The 17,152-nt window shown below is 30.4% G+C and overlaps 2 protein-coding genes across 2 annotated transcripts; one reads left to right on the top strand and one right to left on the bottom strand.

Annotated features, from left to right (window-relative positions):
* Window positions 1-339: 339 nt before the first annotated feature.
* On the top strand, window positions 340-4,647 carry LOC129919507 (S-adenosylmethionine synthase). Its single transcript, XM_056000408.1, has 2 exons — window positions 340-1,871; window positions 3,734-4,647. Exons 1-2 carry the CDS (start codon window positions 963-965, stop codon window positions 4,055-4,057), a joined length of 1,233 nt encoding a protein of 410 aa, XP_055856383.1. The 5' UTR covers window positions 340-962; the 3' UTR covers window positions 4,058-4,647.
* A 6,694-nt stretch (window positions 4,648-11,341) lies between these two features.
* On the bottom strand, window positions 11,342-13,342 carry LOC129918536 (cytochrome b-c1 complex subunit 10). Its single transcript, XM_055999138.1, has 2 exons — window positions 13,296-13,342; window positions 11,342-11,512 (listed from the first exon to the last, which is right to left on the bottom strand). Exons 1-2 carry the CDS (start codon window positions 13,340-13,342, stop codon window positions 11,392-11,394), a joined length of 168 nt encoding a protein of 55 aa, XP_055855113.1. The 3' UTR covers window positions 11,342-11,391.
* Window positions 13,343-17,152: the final 3,810 nt, after the last annotated feature.

Genomic DNA, 17,152 nt, shown 5'->3' with positions numbered 1-17,152 from the left:
TCGCGCTAAATTTTAGCTCCCATACAAATTATCGAAAAATTTTATCTCAGCTAAAATGGATCCATTTTAGCTGAGATAAAATTTTTCGATAATTTATATGGGAGCTAAAATTTAGCGCGAGCAGCGTACCAGGCTTTAAAACGAAAAAAATGAGTCATAGTGTAAACCAAATAAAGTCTTCGTTTTACACATCTAACTCCCGGCGATCTCTGGTCTACCCTTCAAATTTTACCCATCTACAACCTCATTTAACACCCCAACTCTACAGCCCATTCAACTCCCTAATAAAATAAAAGGAAATTTTTTTTCATACTTTTCCATGCCGTGTGTTTTTTGACTTTCGCAAAAAATTTCTTCCTCAATCGGGCGCAAATTCTTCCATTTAAACTTTTTCACATAAAACAATAAAAAGTCATTAATTGTATTCAATAACCCATCAATAATAATTCTACCATCTTATATTAAAATTATACAATTCAAACAATCAACAATTTATTTAGAAAAATATCCAAGAGTAATCGAAAAGTAAAAATATCCCAACCTAGTGTCAGACTAAAAAAGAAATAAAAATCCATCTGTGCAATCAGCCCCCCTGCCGAACCGCTCACCAATTCAGTCTTTCGCTTTATATAGCCCGAAAAAGGTATACAATTTTCTCAATTCTAATATTTCTATGATTGTAACCTGTCAGGCTAGTCAGCACGCGGGATTACAGCACGTGTGTGCCTTGTTGGAAAGAAAAATAAAAAGTTCTTAATTGTTCTTATTAATCGCGAAAGAATATCCTTTTTCGGATTATTAATTTAATTTATCTCGGAGTGAAAATCGAAATTGAAAAAAACTACCATTTTTTCACACAACCAAGTGTTAATTTCTATTTGAGCGCACACTCCAGACAAAACAGACATCGTTTTCGTACGTAACCCTTCCGAGAAAAGAACCGAAAAGAAAAATAAAACAAAATGCCACAAACATCATCTACATCTACTAACCAAGTAAATGGTTATTCCAATTCCAACAACGATGGCAAATACGACATGGAAGACGGACAATCGTTCCTTTTCACATCCGAATCTGTCGGCGAAGGCCATCCGGACAAAATGTGTGACCAAATAAGTGACGCAATTCTGGATGCCCTTTTGCACCTCGATCCCGATGCAAAAGTAGCTTGCGAAACAGTCACTAAAACCGGCATGGTTTTGTTGTGTGGTGAAATCACATCGACAGCCACAATTGACTATCAAAAAGTTGTCCGCGATACAATTCAGCACATTGGCTATGATGATTCCTCCAAAGGCTTTGATTATAAAACCTGCAATGTTTTACTCGCTTTGGCACAACAATCACCTAATATTGCAGCTGGGGTACACATTAATCGTTCCGAAGATGAAATCGGTGCTGGAGATCAGGGAATTATGTTTGGCTATGCCACCGACGAGACAGAAGAATGCATGCCATTGACAGTTGTTTTAGCACACAGGCTGAATCAGAGAATTGCTGAATTGCGTCGTTCGGAGGAATTCTGGTGGGCTAGACCTGACTCCAAGTCGCAAGTCACTTGTGAGTACACTTTGAACAGAGGATCAACAATCCCAAAGCGAGTGCATACGATTGTAGTGTCGGTACAGCATTCGGAGAAAATCTCAATTGATGACCTGCGCAAAGAAGTTATGGAAAAGGTTGTCAAAGTCGTAATCCCAGCTGAGTACTTCGATGCCAACACAATTGTTCACATTAATCCTTGCGGGGAATTCATTATTGGCGGACCAATGGGTGATGCTGGCTTGACAGGAAGGAAGATCATTGTTGACACATATGGCGGATGGGGTGCTCATGGAGGTGGAGCGTTCTCCGGCAAGGATTTCACAAAGGTAAGTTTGTTAATAAAAAATCTTTGTAAGTTGAGTTGAATATAAATAAACAAAATTTACGTATTGACAAGGTGTATCGCGATAAGTCAACTAGATGAGTCCAAGTGTGAGTTCCATCGGGACGAAATGCCAAATTTTTGTATGGACTCAAGGCTGTAAAAATCTATATTAAATCAATAAAATTTAACCCTTAAATGCCTGAATTTACAAATGAAAATAATTAAACTTGACCCAAACAACAAGGAAAAAATATTTAAAAAAAATTATTTCGCAAAATTTCTCATAAAAATAAGAAAATAAGCATTTGTTTGCCCTTTTTATGACCTTCAATAATTCTCTTGTATTTTAATATTTAACATTTTTTGTTTCCATATTTGAGGAACCCAGCGCCAAAAAGGCCTAACTCCAAAAATATCGTTTTTTAGAAAAACGATTTTAAAGAAAGTCATATTTTCAGGGTTTCTTTTTTAATGGCTTGTAATAGTTATAAACAAATATTATTTCATTCCTACTTTGTATTGTTTTTTTTTTTTGGTTAGGAGTGTTGGCTATAATTACGGTGACCATATTTTAAAATTTCAAATAATGAACTAAGACAAAAAGTTAACCGAGTTTCTAACTAGGTATTGTTTTTTTTTTTTTTTTATTTCCAAAAGTAACACAAAAACAAATCTTTCCGAAAATTCCACATTTTTTAAAATGTTGAAATTTTTGTTTGAAACTTCCCGTCCAACTTGCTACTGTTTTCCTCTGACTTTTTTTCCCATAGGTGGTGCAATTTTAACAAAAACAAAACAACAGTTTTGAATACTAGAATATTTTTCAAAAGCCTCAGGGTAACAAGGGTTAATATGGCATGTAATTACATTACGATTTTTGCACATTCAGAAAACTGGAACACGTTCGCATTAGCATTTTGTTCCAAAAATTCGTTTTTGTTTCAACAAAATTATAAATACTGAACAAAAAATGAACAGCTTTTGAAATAATGAATATTTTAATGTTTTTTAACACAAAATAATTCATAATGAACAAATGTCCTTCAAATAATGAACAGTTCATTATTATAATGAACGGATGGTCACCGTAGCTATAATACCTCTTGGCTAAGGTCTGATATTTTTTTATTCCGAAACTACATTTGTTATATAAGTAGTTTAGCCAATTTTGTCTGTGAATCCAAAATGGCTTCCACTAGAGTGACAAGAGTTTTTGGCTCTAATTTTAACTCTAATTACCTATTATAATTTAATGGGTATGCATTTTTATATTATAAATTGTTTTATTGCGGTTCGATCTGTGTACTCAATTTAATTTTTTTGAAAATGTGGGTTAGGCCGTTTTAGCGCTGAGCGCCTCATTTAATAACTTATATATTTTCGATTCTTTTTCATATTTTTGAATTACAAAATAACGGCTTAAATTACTCTTTTTCGAATTTACAAAAAAAAGTTTGCGTTCCCAAAATCAAAGCGGTTTTAAACAAAAAATCGTTTAAAATATTCTTAAAAATTAATAAAATATTTTAAAAAAATTAATAAATGTTTTTATTAACAATATATACCTATTTCATTTTAAATTACACAAAATTATGTGCGAATCAAAAATGATACAATATGCATTTAAGTCCAATTAAATATATTGGGCCATATTTATAGTCATATTTTAAAAGCGATTCTAACTTCGACTGGAGTCTTAAGTTATTACCCAGCTTAGAGGCTGCACTTTTCCATAGAAAAATGATTTAGCTTATTAATAAACTATGAATATGACTTATTGCTTATTCTTCTACTATACTGATTTTAGTAGTATCTATATAAAATTTGTATTATAAAATCAATATTTTTCTTCTCTTTACAAAGGTAGACCGTTCGGGAGCATATGCTGCGCGTTGGGTAGCGAAATCATTGGTCAAAGCTGGCATTTGTAAGCGTTGTTTGGTGCAAGTGTCGTATGCTATTGGAGTGGCGGAGCCACTATCTATCACCGTCTTCGATTATGGTACTTCGCATAAGACACAAAAAGAGTTGCTAGCCATTATTAAAGCCAACTTTGACTTGAGACCTGGCAGGATTGTCAAGGACTTGAATTTGAGACATCCCATCTATCAGCGGACGAGTACTTATGGACATTTCGGACGTGACTGCTTCTCGTGGGAGCAGGCAAAGCCTTTGGATATAAATTGACTAGAGGAGAGAGACGGTGAGCCGTTTGCTAAAAAACTTAAAAAAATCAATTAGGAAACCATACAAATTTTTTTTTATTATTATTTTTAATTTTATTGAAAAAAAAAAACTAAAGAAAAAAAACAGAAAAAACAAAAACAATTGTATAAGGAACATTTAACAAAAAAGTAGGATCACCGTGAGCCTGTTTTTTTTTTTATTTTATGAAAATTATAAAAAAAATTAAATAAGAGTGGTGTTATAACCTATAATAGGCACACGGGAGAATTTTTTAAGTATAAAAAACATTTTTATTATATTGTATTTTTATTAATTTTTATGAAGATGAAGAAAAAGAAGGATTGCTTTTCTGCTTCCTATTTTTTTTTTCATTCTTCCTGCATTCGAAAAATAAGTTACACATATATAAACGTAAATATATATATATTATATTCAAAATAAAATGAAAAAAATAACAATACAAAGTTGTTCTCTATCTCTCTCTCTTTATTGTCGTTTTTATTTTTAATTTGCACTACACAACAACAACAAAAAAGAAAGAAATATAAAATAAAATAAAAAGAAAAATATGTTTAAAATATTGGAAATTATTCTGGAGTTTTTTTTGTCTTTTTTTTGTCGTTTTTCTTTTATTGCAGATGAATAAGAAGAAGAGATGATGGTTTTTTTTTTTTTGTTGGTGAAGACAAATTCTCTTTTTGGTGGGGACAATTTTGATGGATATTGTGCATTTGTAACTGGGTTATTCGTTTGTTTATAGCAACGTTTGGAGTTTTGCATTTTTTTTTCTTCATTTTGTTTTCTTGTTTTGTTTGTAAACAAATAATCAATGGGGGGAGAGGAATAGCCTTCATAAACAAATAACAAAACTTATTTGGCATTGTTATGGATGCTGGTTATGGGTATGAAGATTACAAGCACTTTCATAACAAGTTGCCGAGGACCAATATCGCACGTGCTGGATATATTTTTTTGATGGTATTTAAGTATTTAAAATTGTAGTTTGTGTGAGTATATTAGAAACTTTCTGTCCAAAATTTGTGGGTAGGTACATTTGAACTGAATCCATAGAAAAGCCAGCAGCTATACATATTTTATTGATAAGAACAGGTATCGATTTTGTGGGCAATTCTTCCAGTAGGTACATACTAATAAAAATTCAATAAAAAAAAAAACTACCAAAAATATTATTGTTTATAAAATGAGTCAAGCTTTATCAGTGTATATTTTTATGATGTCAAAGGTTAGATTAAAAGAAAATAAAATAATTGAATTAGTTTGCGTGTTGTAGTTATTTTGTTTATTTTTTTTCTATCAAGAGGAAAGTAAATTATCTCGATACCGGTCCAAACAAACTTGATTTGAAAATGCTGGAATGCAAAAATGCTTTAAACCTTATAAAAAAAAAATAGGTATTGACAATGTTTCTCAATTGTTTTAATTGTTTTTTGAAAATGTTTGAAGAATGAAATATTTTAATTTTTGTCATTTTTTACTTATTCTGTATAGCCCAATTGTGTCAACAACCTCGATAATAATGTCGATAATGTGAACAGTGGTCCACTTCATTCACGAAAAAATTAAATAAACTTTGAAATATAACTGCAATTAAGTACACACCCAAGTCTAAGTACACACCCAAATCTGGCGTATTTGATGAAGAAACTATCAGATCTCATTTTCTTCGGTCCAAATTGAAACTTTTTTGTTCTAGCTGGGTCATGTTCTTTCAGGACGAGAAACTGTCTTCCATCTGAACCATCATAGAGCTTTATCTTGTCAATGGGAAATGAAGATGTCACGAATATGCAAAAATTCTATTTATCAAATCTATCTTTGTTTTAAACATACCATATTATTAGTAGTTTTGAGCTTGTTTATAGTTGTTTTTTTGCGCACTAAGAAATCCCAAGATTATTTTTAATGTAAAATAACAACAACGAGGCTATAGTCTATTATTCTGCAACTCGGCATTAATATTTTCAAAAGCTCATTTTTGGTTATTAACATTTTTCTATCGATTTCATGCCCGGAGAACTACGGAGCCAGCCAAATACTTTATTTTGTTCATATTTAATCAAAATACACAAAAAAAGTTGTACTTAAATTAATTTTGTCGAACATTTTTCATCATTTTCACCTAATTTTAGAGTGGCGTTAGTAAAATTGTGGTCTGGTAAAGTAATGAGAAAAAAAACGCAAATGGTACATTAGCCATATGAAGGATCCAGGGGAAAAACTGCACATGTCCACTTTTTGTCCAAAATAAACTAATGATGAGGTCTTATAGTATTTACTGAGCACTGTCTAATAACATCCTTACTTTAAGAAAACAAATTTAAGCCTTGCTAAGAAAATAAATAACTGACGTGCCTTGAGTACTAAAAGTTTTATGAAGAACAAAATTTTAAAATGCGTTTTTCTCGGAATGAGTCGGGATGGACTTGTGCTGTTTTTCCCCTGGACTCTTCATATGGTTTATATTATTACGATATTGTTTTTTATTCTCTTTGATGATCAATAACCAAAAATCTGCTTAGCAGCCTAACCAAAAAGCAAATTGTTTTTATCTTAGGCTTGGATTACAAATCGTCTGCGGAAAGTAAGATCAAGAAAGTTACATGATCGAAGAACTCAAATTCCTTCTGAAAGGTAAACCATTACAGTTTATTGATTTCCTTAAGAAAGTCAGTATTGTATTGGCCTGAAAAGGCATGTCTGTTAAATGCTCAAGTTATATTTTTCTCAAAGCGTTAGTTTTTGACTAATATGTACTATAAAAAATACTATTCTCGAAATTTTCAAGTCACTGGTTTTCGAACGAAATAAATTTAATAATTAAAATTTGTTTATTCAAAGTGGTATCAACCAAGCAAATAACCAAAGATTCAGTTTATCTTAAGAATTTTTCTCTCGAAATCCACAAAAGAGGAAAAGTAAAATGCAATTTCGTTCAAAAAAAGCATCACCTGTGAATAACTTTTTTTAACCCTTCTCCTGCTAAGCCATTTTTCTCTTATATGAGTTTTCTCCACATTAAACTTTATTAAAATGATAAAATGTTGCAATTTGTAATTTACTTTTACCCTGACTTCGGCAATATATAAACTTTTGCTTTCATTGAAAGGGCTATGAGGGTTTCCCCCAGCATTAAAAATAAATTAGTCATACAGAATAAATAGATACATATCTGTATACCTATTAATGTAGGTAGTTCTCCGAACTCGTGTTGTTTGAGATATTATCTTTATGAAACAGGTTTAAGTCAGATCTGGTTTTTAAAATGATGACGCTAACAGATAAAAATGACGTAATATTTATATTGTCAATAGTAAAGTTCAAATCGACTTGCTGCACAAACGGAAATACTAATAAATGAAATGTGGAACAATCTTTTATCAAGAATCTAGATAAAACAATTCCATTGATTTATAGATTGTATGTGTCGATAAAAATCTACGTTTCAGTTATAAATACAAATAACAACAATTCAATTATTCAAGTATGCTGAATAAAACCAAATTTCGGTTGCAGAAATTAAAAACCTGCTCTAAGAGGTCAGGTTTTCGAGAAAAGAAGAAAAGTTAGAAGCTTTTAAGATTCAAAGTCAGTTATGTGAAATGAAGAAAAATAACTAATTTTTTTTAAATAAAAAAAAATGATAAAACAAAATCACGAACCGCATAAAAAAAAGTATTAAAACTTTTCAACTTATTTTTTTTTTCAAGATAGTTTATGTGTCTAACTATAACCAGTACCTAGAATAATCAAAAAATTGATCTTGATCTGAGTCGACCAAATAAAGATATGATAAGGATATTTATTTGATGACCTAAATTCACATTCAATGAATGATGGAAATATTCCTGGATTCAATGTTGGCTTATAATATACGATATCGTATTTGCAAGAATGAAAAAAAAAAAAACAAGTAAGCAATTTACAGTTCATGAATAAACTCCCACGTTAAACTCGATACCTAGGTGCGATCGTGCGATCTAACTTTACTATGAAACGATAATATATATATAGTCATATTGTTGAACACATGCAACAAAAACAACAAAATTGATAAAAAAAAAATCAGACACGCGCGAGCATATCATATCGAACTTGGACAATCTTCGTCGAATCTGATTCATTTTGTAAACCGAAACAATCTTTTGAAAAAAAAACTTTAACGCAGACTAAACTGTAATCAAATCTGGCGACATACGACATGAAGTTTATCCAGAGAGCTCAGATTTATTAGTTTTATTGCGCAGACAGATGGATTGGATATAATCTTCAATATTTTATGAGTCTGGATTCTAGAGGGGGACATTGAACTATTTTTGATGACGACTGCTATATTTTGTACTCGTTGTCAGTCGGGTTAGTTCTGAAGTTTTATGTTTATAGTTTTTTTTAATAGAATAGCAAAAATATTTATTATTTTTAAAACTGCGCAGTCGATTTGGATTCAAGAATTAGAAACAGATATGTTTTTTTTATTTATTTTATGACCCAACTCATAAACCAAGTTGAGGTTTATTAAATCAATATTTTGTCCAATAAAAAAATGAATTGTTAACGAGTTGAAATTTTCTAAGAAATTGTATTTATTTTTTAATATATGTTTATGGGCTGGTCGAATTCGAGTCTTTTCAAAATTAAGCAGATGCTCAGAGGAATTTAATACAAACTATTAGTTTGCGGTTGAGGCGATTTTATTGAAAAATTTTGAACCTATAAAAGTGTAAGTTTTTTAGAGGAATGTTAACTAATAATGACTTAAACCAGAATTAAAAACTACAAAAATGACTTCCATTTCCTTTTTGGTAGTTCGTTAATATATCGGAAAATGCATGTTTCAAATAATTAAAGGCTATTAAATTTTAAACAAAAAATGTCTCAATCCTTTTTACTTGTTCTATGGGGCAAGTATTGGTTTCGTGTAGAAAAAAAATTCGAGGTTTTTATCAAAACCAACATTACGATGATGGAGAAGATAAAAAAGTGGCTTTCGTCATGCCGTCCGTCGGCCTGTGCGTACATGTCCTAATGACGCTTTGACTGGAGTATAGGGCCTAAACGGATGGATGGATTTGTTTGAAACTTGGTACGAAATTCCCTAGACCCGTTTTTTTTTATTTTTTTAATATCTCCTTTTTAATGCATATCTCCCATATAACGTTAATGAGATATTGCAATTTTCTCGAAAACAGCTGTAACGATTTCGATTAAATTTGGTGTACGTAATACTCTTATTAATTCTAACAAAACTGCGTTTTTATTTTTTCTCAACAAATTTGGAGAACAGAAATATGGCTTTGCCGTTTTTCAAAAATTGACATATTTTTTAAGTTCATATATTTCATAATGAAAGTGCATTTATTTTGTGGAACATGTTTTTTTCTGAATACGCTTCGTTTTCAAGTTTTTGCTAAGTACAAAAATGATAAACCTTCACTTCTGGCTAAAGTTCAAGGCATATTGTTTACATAATTGCATTTTTTTTTTATAATTTCGAGTTTTCGTTTTACAAAAAAAAACTTCGTTTAAAAATTGAATGACTTTTTCGTGCAACGATATACAGCAAAGCTGATTCTTTTCAGATCTGAAAGTATTGCTAGAAAATCTTAAATGTTGAGGTGAGATTCTATAAAGCGTACATTAGCGTTTTAGTATGTGAGAACGGTTTGCTTTATAAAACTTGAAAAACCAAAGCATTTGATTTGAATTTGTCCGACATTTTTTTTCTCTTTTTTAACAAATAATCGTCTTCGTTTCGTTTTCAAATCCATACCTGGATTTCGGACCACTGGCGAAATCAGCAATTTTGGAAAACCCAAACTGTTTTATAACTTCAAAATCGTTTTTTGTTAATATCTCTCAGGAAATCTCACGTGAAAAAAACATAACTATAAATTATTTGTTGTCCTATCGATTTGGTGCCTTTTTTTATTTTAACAGATTAAGAATGCAAAACATTCGACATTTTTTTTCTCTTTTTTAACAAATAATCGTCTTCGTTTCGTTTTCAAATCCATACCTGGATTTCGGGACACTGGCGAAATCAGCAATTTTGGAAAACTCAAACTGTTTTATAACTTCAAAATCGTTTTTTGTTAATATCTCTCAGGAAATCCCACGTGAAAAAAAACATAACTATAAATTATTTGTTGTCCTATCGATTTGGTGCCTTTTTTTATTTTAACAGATTAAGAATGCAAAACACGTACTAAAGGAACTGTTTTAATAGCAACTCTGACCTTTTTATGTTACAGAAGGGGGGCATTCAATAGTTGAAAAATAAAAAAAAAATTCTAGTCCTCTAAATTTTCTACAATTTAAACAAAAAATATTTCTTCAAATAATCCTAATTGATTGACCATGCCTCTGCACGTAATTAGTAGGTAGTACGAGTATATACTATTTTAAAAAGTAAAAGTACACTAATAAAACGAGAATGAGTTATTCCAAACATTACGTCAATTTCTTATCTTTGAAAGATTCATTTAATTGTATTGTAATCGTTAAATGTACCTAAGTGAAAGCTGAAAGCGTTTGTTCGCTTATGCGTTACAGAATGGCACCCCTTGGCAATAACTCTTATCAATTTATTCAATTACGTCAAGTGAACTCCTCTACAAATGCGTTCCTTTCCGGCTCACCGGTTTGATACAGTGTCGTTACGTTCTAAGATGCAAAATTTTATAAAATAGCCTGACCTGACCATACATTTTAGAACTTTTAATCATTGAATTACATATATTCAATCGCTCCGTTTTAAAAATAATAATTGTAATTATTTTTGGGTTGCTTTTTTAAAAATTAAAAAAATGAAATACTTAATCAAAAAATATTAATTAATTTATATAAAAACTTTAAATAAACCAAAATTAAAATAAACTAAAGCCCCGGTCACACGCATGTACTGCACGTCCTCTTGCCTATTTGATCGTATAAAGCAGTTTCATATGTACGTAGAATCGATTAAACGATGCTTACAGCACAAACAAATTATTTATTAACACGACAAAAAAACGTGCAGTACAATACCATATAAACCAGGAATGAACTTAAATACGATGTTATGAACAAAAAAAAAAACTTGCTGGCGCCAATATTCTACGGAAATATTCATTCTGAATTTTTTTCGTAACACCTAAAATAATAATCAAATGGGATTTTTTTGTCTGATATAATCAAAACAATATTCGTTTTATGTTTGTAAATAAATTCTAACAAACAATAAACTTTTTAGAGACAAAAACATTTAAAAAATAAGAAACTCAAATCTTCAGACTCTATACATATTTATTTAAAGATTTATGACCAACATTATGTGTTTATTCTGACTTTTCGAATTTAGATCCATAGAATGGAACATATTGCAGGACAACTTTCCAGTCAGTGAAGTAAAGAACACCCAAGGAGGCTGCTCCGCCGAAACGAATCAAAGATGGAACGCTATAAAAATTAAAATAAACAAATTACAATATTATTCGATTTTTGTTTGTCTTTTTTTAAATTAAATTAAGACCAATTATGAGTAAGGGTTATGGATGAGTTTAATGGAATGATTTGTTAATTGTTAATAAGTCGATGATGTTGTGCATAAAAGGCCAAAAATAAGAGAGATTGGCACTGTTTTGGCAAAACCATCAATATGGCAAATGTATTCAATAGTCCAGTGCATTTATAATTTGACCCAGCGTTTTGTACCGACTCCAATTTTTTGGTTATACAATAATTTCGCATCTTTTATGTTAAGAACACGTTTTCCTTATTTTGAATATTAAAAAGTTAAAAGCCAAAAAATTAAAAAAACGAAAAAAAAAGAAAATTTTTAAGTTTTTTTTCAAAATTATGAAAAACCTTTCAAGAAAAGAATATTTACCTTAAAATTTTCTACAACTTTCCTATAAAACTTTTTTTTATATCGCTATAAATACAAAGTTATTAATACTTTTTTGTTAAAAAATGCCCTTTTTGTCTGCGTTTTTTTTCTTAATTTTTTTTTTTCAACTAAATTTTGGATTTTAAATGTTTAGTGAGTATTTTGTGTTACAAGAGAAAATTCAAGACTTGCAATAAGTCTCTTCATTTGGTAAAAAAGGGGTATTTTTTTAACAAAAATATAGCGATACAAAAAAAAAGTTGTATGACAGAATTTTAAAGAATTTCAAGGTAAACAATCTTTTCTCGGAAGGTTTTTTCATAATTTTGATAAATTGTGATAAAAAGTGCTTAAACTTAAAAAAATTCTTTGTTTTCCGTTTTTTTTTCATTTTTGGGTTGTAACTTTTTTAATATTCAGAATAACGAAAAAGTGTTCTTAACACAAAAGTCGCGAAATTTAATTGTCTACGTTTTTGCAAAACCCTATTTTAGCTACAAAGAAAAAAATTTGAGATATTTTATAAAAACTAAAATCCGAGATGTCGGCCAAAAGGTGAATTTCAGGAGTACAAAAAATCAGGGTTATGATATTCACCCAATTCTCTATCAATAGAGCAAAAACAATTTGGCGTGGTATAAACTGCTGGGTCGCTAATATGAATGGTATGAGTTTAGAGTGATTTTTAAATATATCGAAAGCGTTGTGCAAAAAAGGCCAATACGATGTACTAATATGAGAGATTGACCCACCATCGATATGAGAGATGTGTTATAGTTTTGAATATGAGTAACAAGGTCTTGTTAATAAGAAAACTACCAAGTCATTCTATCTCTATATAGCTAATTAGTGATATAGCTAAACCTTTTTGTCCTGCGTCATCTTAACAAATCAATTAGAAGAAATATATTCTAATATTGCCTTTGTGATGCTAAATATTTGACGAGCTTGTATGATATTTTCAGCTCTATTGTGTATTGACGAATCCCATTCATAACATCTTATGGTTTCTATTCTTAGTGAAACTCAAATGAATAACTTCGTAGTTGTTTTGAATAAAAAAGGCATGCAAAATATTTGAAAGGCAAGATTGTGGCAAAAGGTTACGAACTTTGCAATATTTGCATGTGTATTATAAATGTTATCTATATCAAATGGAATATTTTATAAATTTTTGTTTAGAAATAAAAAATTCAAACGGACAATAAACTATGACCAGACAAGACCATGAACCATTTGAAGTTGCATAACTCTGTACATATAACCAAATTGATGTAAACTTTTTTTTAAATGATTTAGTAGTGAATTGGATTGTTATTAATTTGGGTTTTTAATAAATATAGTTTTACTTACAATGCTGTTGCAATTTCAATATGTTTTTTACCAACTGGAACTTTCATTTTGATCAAATTTTACGAAATTTTTCGATTTTTGTCCAAAAAATTGAAGGCAAATTACCTTTTTTCTTGATCGAAAAATATATGACAGTTTTTAAAAATTAGCTGTCACTTTTCTCTACACGTGCAAATTTGAAGAGGTCTCCAATATTTGTAGAGTGGCTGTGTTCTGGGATTAAATGAAGTGGCTGCATTCAGTCTAATTGATTTTGTTAAAAAAAGAGGTAAATTTATGGTTAGGATTTACATCCCTACGTCTGCATTTCCAGATCTGCATTGAAAGGAGACACAGTATTTAAAATTCACAGATGTTGGATAGAGAGAGTAGATGAAAATGCAGATGTCTTCATAAATGCAGATTATAGGAAGATTATGGTGAAGACGAACATGTTCGTCTTCATCAATGCCTCTCCTTCATACGCATGGTATAAGAAGACAAGTGGTCTGTTCTTTTATTAAACAAAGTTAACTTTGGTTGTTTTGTCAAAAATATCGTTATTGTTGTTTTCGTTAGATTTTGTTAGAAAATTTCAACTTTTATTTAGGAACGACTAATGTTACATTTTGTTGATCTGTCAAAACAAATTTTTTGAGATAAATTTTATGAATAAATTAACAAGAAATAATTAATTTGGCACTGAAATAATTCTTTCAAATTGAATTCTTAGCTAATTGAAAGAAAAATATGCATTAAATAATTTCAAATATGAAAACAAACAAAAAATTCTCTTCTCACATCATCCCCTCTCTTCCCATTATTTGTGTTTGACAGATTAACATTGAAACTCAGTCCAGAAGAGGTGCGTTCTTTTTCTAACAATAGTCAACGACCGTTGTTATGTCAAAAATTATTGTTGAAGTGTCATTGTTAGAAATCGTTGGATTATTTACAAATCATTTAGGAACGATTTATTGTTAGAGATTGTTAGACTGTCAAACCACCAGCTAAATTTCTTTTGAGAATACTTTTATTTCCATTATTATAACAAAAAAATTTGTTTTTTATTTAAAATAAATTATCTTTCATCAAAAAATTACAAAACTCTCTTTTTATTTTCATATTTTCCGCTTATTTCCAAAAGAAAAAACATCTTTGAGTTTGTTTTGTAAACAACACATCCACTTTGACACATCAACAATCTCATGAATGTTTAACTCATATCATGGAGGTGAGTTGGAAATAGTTACGATTTGTAACTATTTGACACTTCAAAACGAGTTTAGGAACGATGTTCATCTGTCAAATAGTTACAAATCGTAACTATTTTGTAGTTTAGGAACGACAAAAGTTAACAATAGGTGTGTTTTTTATTACCACCGGTCTTAACTGGACAAAAAAAACGCCTCGGGGCTTAACCTGAAATCTTGGCAGCACTGTATATTGAATGTTCCGAAAACAGCAGACACAACAAAAATTTAGAGTTGTCATATTTTTCGCTTTCGTCATTTTCTTGTATTTTTCATGTATGTTTTACAAAGAGATACAAAAATGTATGCTAGCAAAACTATTTTAATACATTTTGTCCTTCCAAACGTGAGTTTTCACGTTTTTAAACAAATTCTAAACAATTTATGAAAAAATTAGTTTGGTAGCACAGATTTAAAACTCTTCAAAAAGTTAAGCCCAGAGAAATCTCCGGGCTAAACAACTAAGCCCAAGGGGCTAAGGTGTTGTTGTATTTAACATGTAAATTGCTTAGCCCAGACTGCGTTTTTTTTGTCCAGTTAAGACCGGTTGTAATAAAAAACACACCTAATAGTTAACTATTGTTAGAAAAAGAACGCACCTAAGCTGAGTTGGAAAAAGTTACAAAATGTAACTATTTGACACTTCAACATTGGATTTAAGAACGATGTTGTGACATCACGATGTTACATTTCGTAACTTTTTTCTCATTTAGGAACGATGAAAGTTATGTCGAATTCCTTTCAATGCAAAAATCGAATTTTCGGCGATCTCGAAGCGAATTTTTTCTGAAAATCATGTTCCATAGAAAAAAAATTCGCCTCAAACGAAGCAGAATTCGAATTTTTTTTAATCCCTCTTTTTTGAGAGATTTACACGGATTTGCACACACACTTGGAACATTTGACATTTCTCAAACGTCAAGCTGAAAGATTCCTTCGTGTTGTTTGTTTATTTGAGAATACCAACTTCAAATAAAGAGTAAATTATAATGGAATATCGTGTTTTTATTGCGGAAAAATATGAAATAAATAAAAATAAAACAATGTGCGATCAAAATATAATTTTTCTTGGCATAGTTCTTGTGAAAAGTCAAATTACTGTGACTTTTCTTTTCGTGATTATCTTCAGAAAATTTTTTTCTCCGTAAAACCACAGCATACGGCCAAATAATTAACCTTTTACTTCATCTTTACTCAGATCTTAATAATATCTGCAATTTCCTATTGATTTGGATTAAATTAAATTTATTTTACCGAAGCAAATAAACAAAATTATTGATCAAAGGAACTTTTGGTTTTATTTTACAGAAATTGTTTTGATTTCAGCTTGACGTTTGTGTAAAAATTGTTGTCAAATGACACACACACAATCGCAAAAAGAATTCGGTTTGTTTTCATGTTCCTTTTTAACACCAAAAATTCCATTTTTTTGAGGCGATTCTAAAAATTGAAAGGAATTCGACATTAACTATTGTTAACAATAGTTAACATCGTCAAATATAAGAACGCACCAAAGGTATGATCATTAGAGTCATGGTATAAGAAGAGAAGGTATGATCATTAGAAAAAACTCAGTATCGAGAACTGTCAAATGAAAGAAAAAAAGATGGCTACTTAAGGTTTTGACAGCCCAGCCCATTGAAATTGTTGTTGTAAACAAATTTGTCTTGGAAATTGTTGTTGCTTTTGACTTTGCCAAATGCCAAACGTCAAAACACTATTACCCCATTTTGTAAGATGGCGGCTCTAATGATCATACCTTGTCTTTTTATACCATGCATTAGAGTCGCCATTTTACAAAATGGAGTAATAAGTTTTTGACGTTTAATTTGGCAAAGTCAAAAGCAACAACAATTTCCAAGACAAATTTGCTTACAACAACAATTTCAATGGGCAGCTGTCAAAAACTTAAGAAGCCATTCTTAAGTTTTGACAGTTCTCGATACAGACTGTTTTCTAAAGATCATACCTTCTCTTTATATACCATGCTTCATACGTTTCAGGTATTATATATATCCCCCTTTACTTTTCTGCATACAAACGTATGTAAATCCTGTATTATACCCAACCACACAGATGGAAGCACTTATGATTTTTTAAGCCTAGTACGCAGATCGTGTAAATTTTAGCTCCCATACAAATTATCGAAACAATTTAGCCGATTTGTCGATAATTTTGTGTGGAAGGTAAAATTTAGCTCGATCTGCGTACCAGGCATTATGGATCACGTTACACGTTTTATCTCGCAATTCCTTTCTACTTATTGACATATCTTCCTCCACTTTTTAAAATCTATAGAAACTCATAAAAAAGATAAGTTTCCACGCTTTTTGTGGCCACCATGTAAAATAGGTGCTTTTTTTTATTACAACCAAGCTAAAGCCTAGTACCCAGCTGAAGCTAAAAGAAATTTTCCATACAAAAGTAGCACAACGAAATCTTAAATATTATCCTGCAAAATACTGTCAAACCCGTTTATTGTCATATGAATAATAACGCAACAATTAGTTGTATAAGATGCCCTTCGAAAAAAAAAATAAAAAGTTTTTATTTGATTTTTTCAAGGACCAGTTTTTCCAACATTGGTAAAATCTTGTTGTCGAAAGCCAAGTACGCAGATCGAGC

Source organism: Episyrphus balteatus, chromosome 4 (genome assembly GCF_945859705.1).
Source record: "Episyrphus balteatus chromosome 4, idEpiBalt1.1, whole genome shotgun sequence".
NCBI classification, from domain to species: Eukaryota; Metazoa; Arthropoda; class Insecta; order Diptera; family Syrphidae; genus Episyrphus; species Episyrphus balteatus.
Note: the sequence above shows the minus strand (reverse complement) of the source record. Positions and strands in the feature narration are given on the sequence as shown.

Coding starts and splice junctions, on each gene's coding strand:
- LOC129919507 (XM_056000408.1), top strand. CDS start 963: ATGCCACAAACATCATCTACATCTACTAACCAAGTAAATGGTTATTCC. Junction 1,872..3,733: donor CCGGCAAGGATTTCACAAAG/GTAAGTTTGTTA, acceptor CTCTTTACAAAG/GTAGACCGTTCGGGAGCATA.
- LOC129918536 (XM_055999138.1), bottom strand. CDS start 13,342: ATGAAAGTTCCAGTTGGTAAAAAACATATTGAAATTGCAACAGCATT. Junction 11,513..13,295: donor ATTGAAATTGCAACAGCATT/GTAAGTAAAACT, acceptor TAATTTTTATAG/CGTTCCATCTTTGATTCGTT.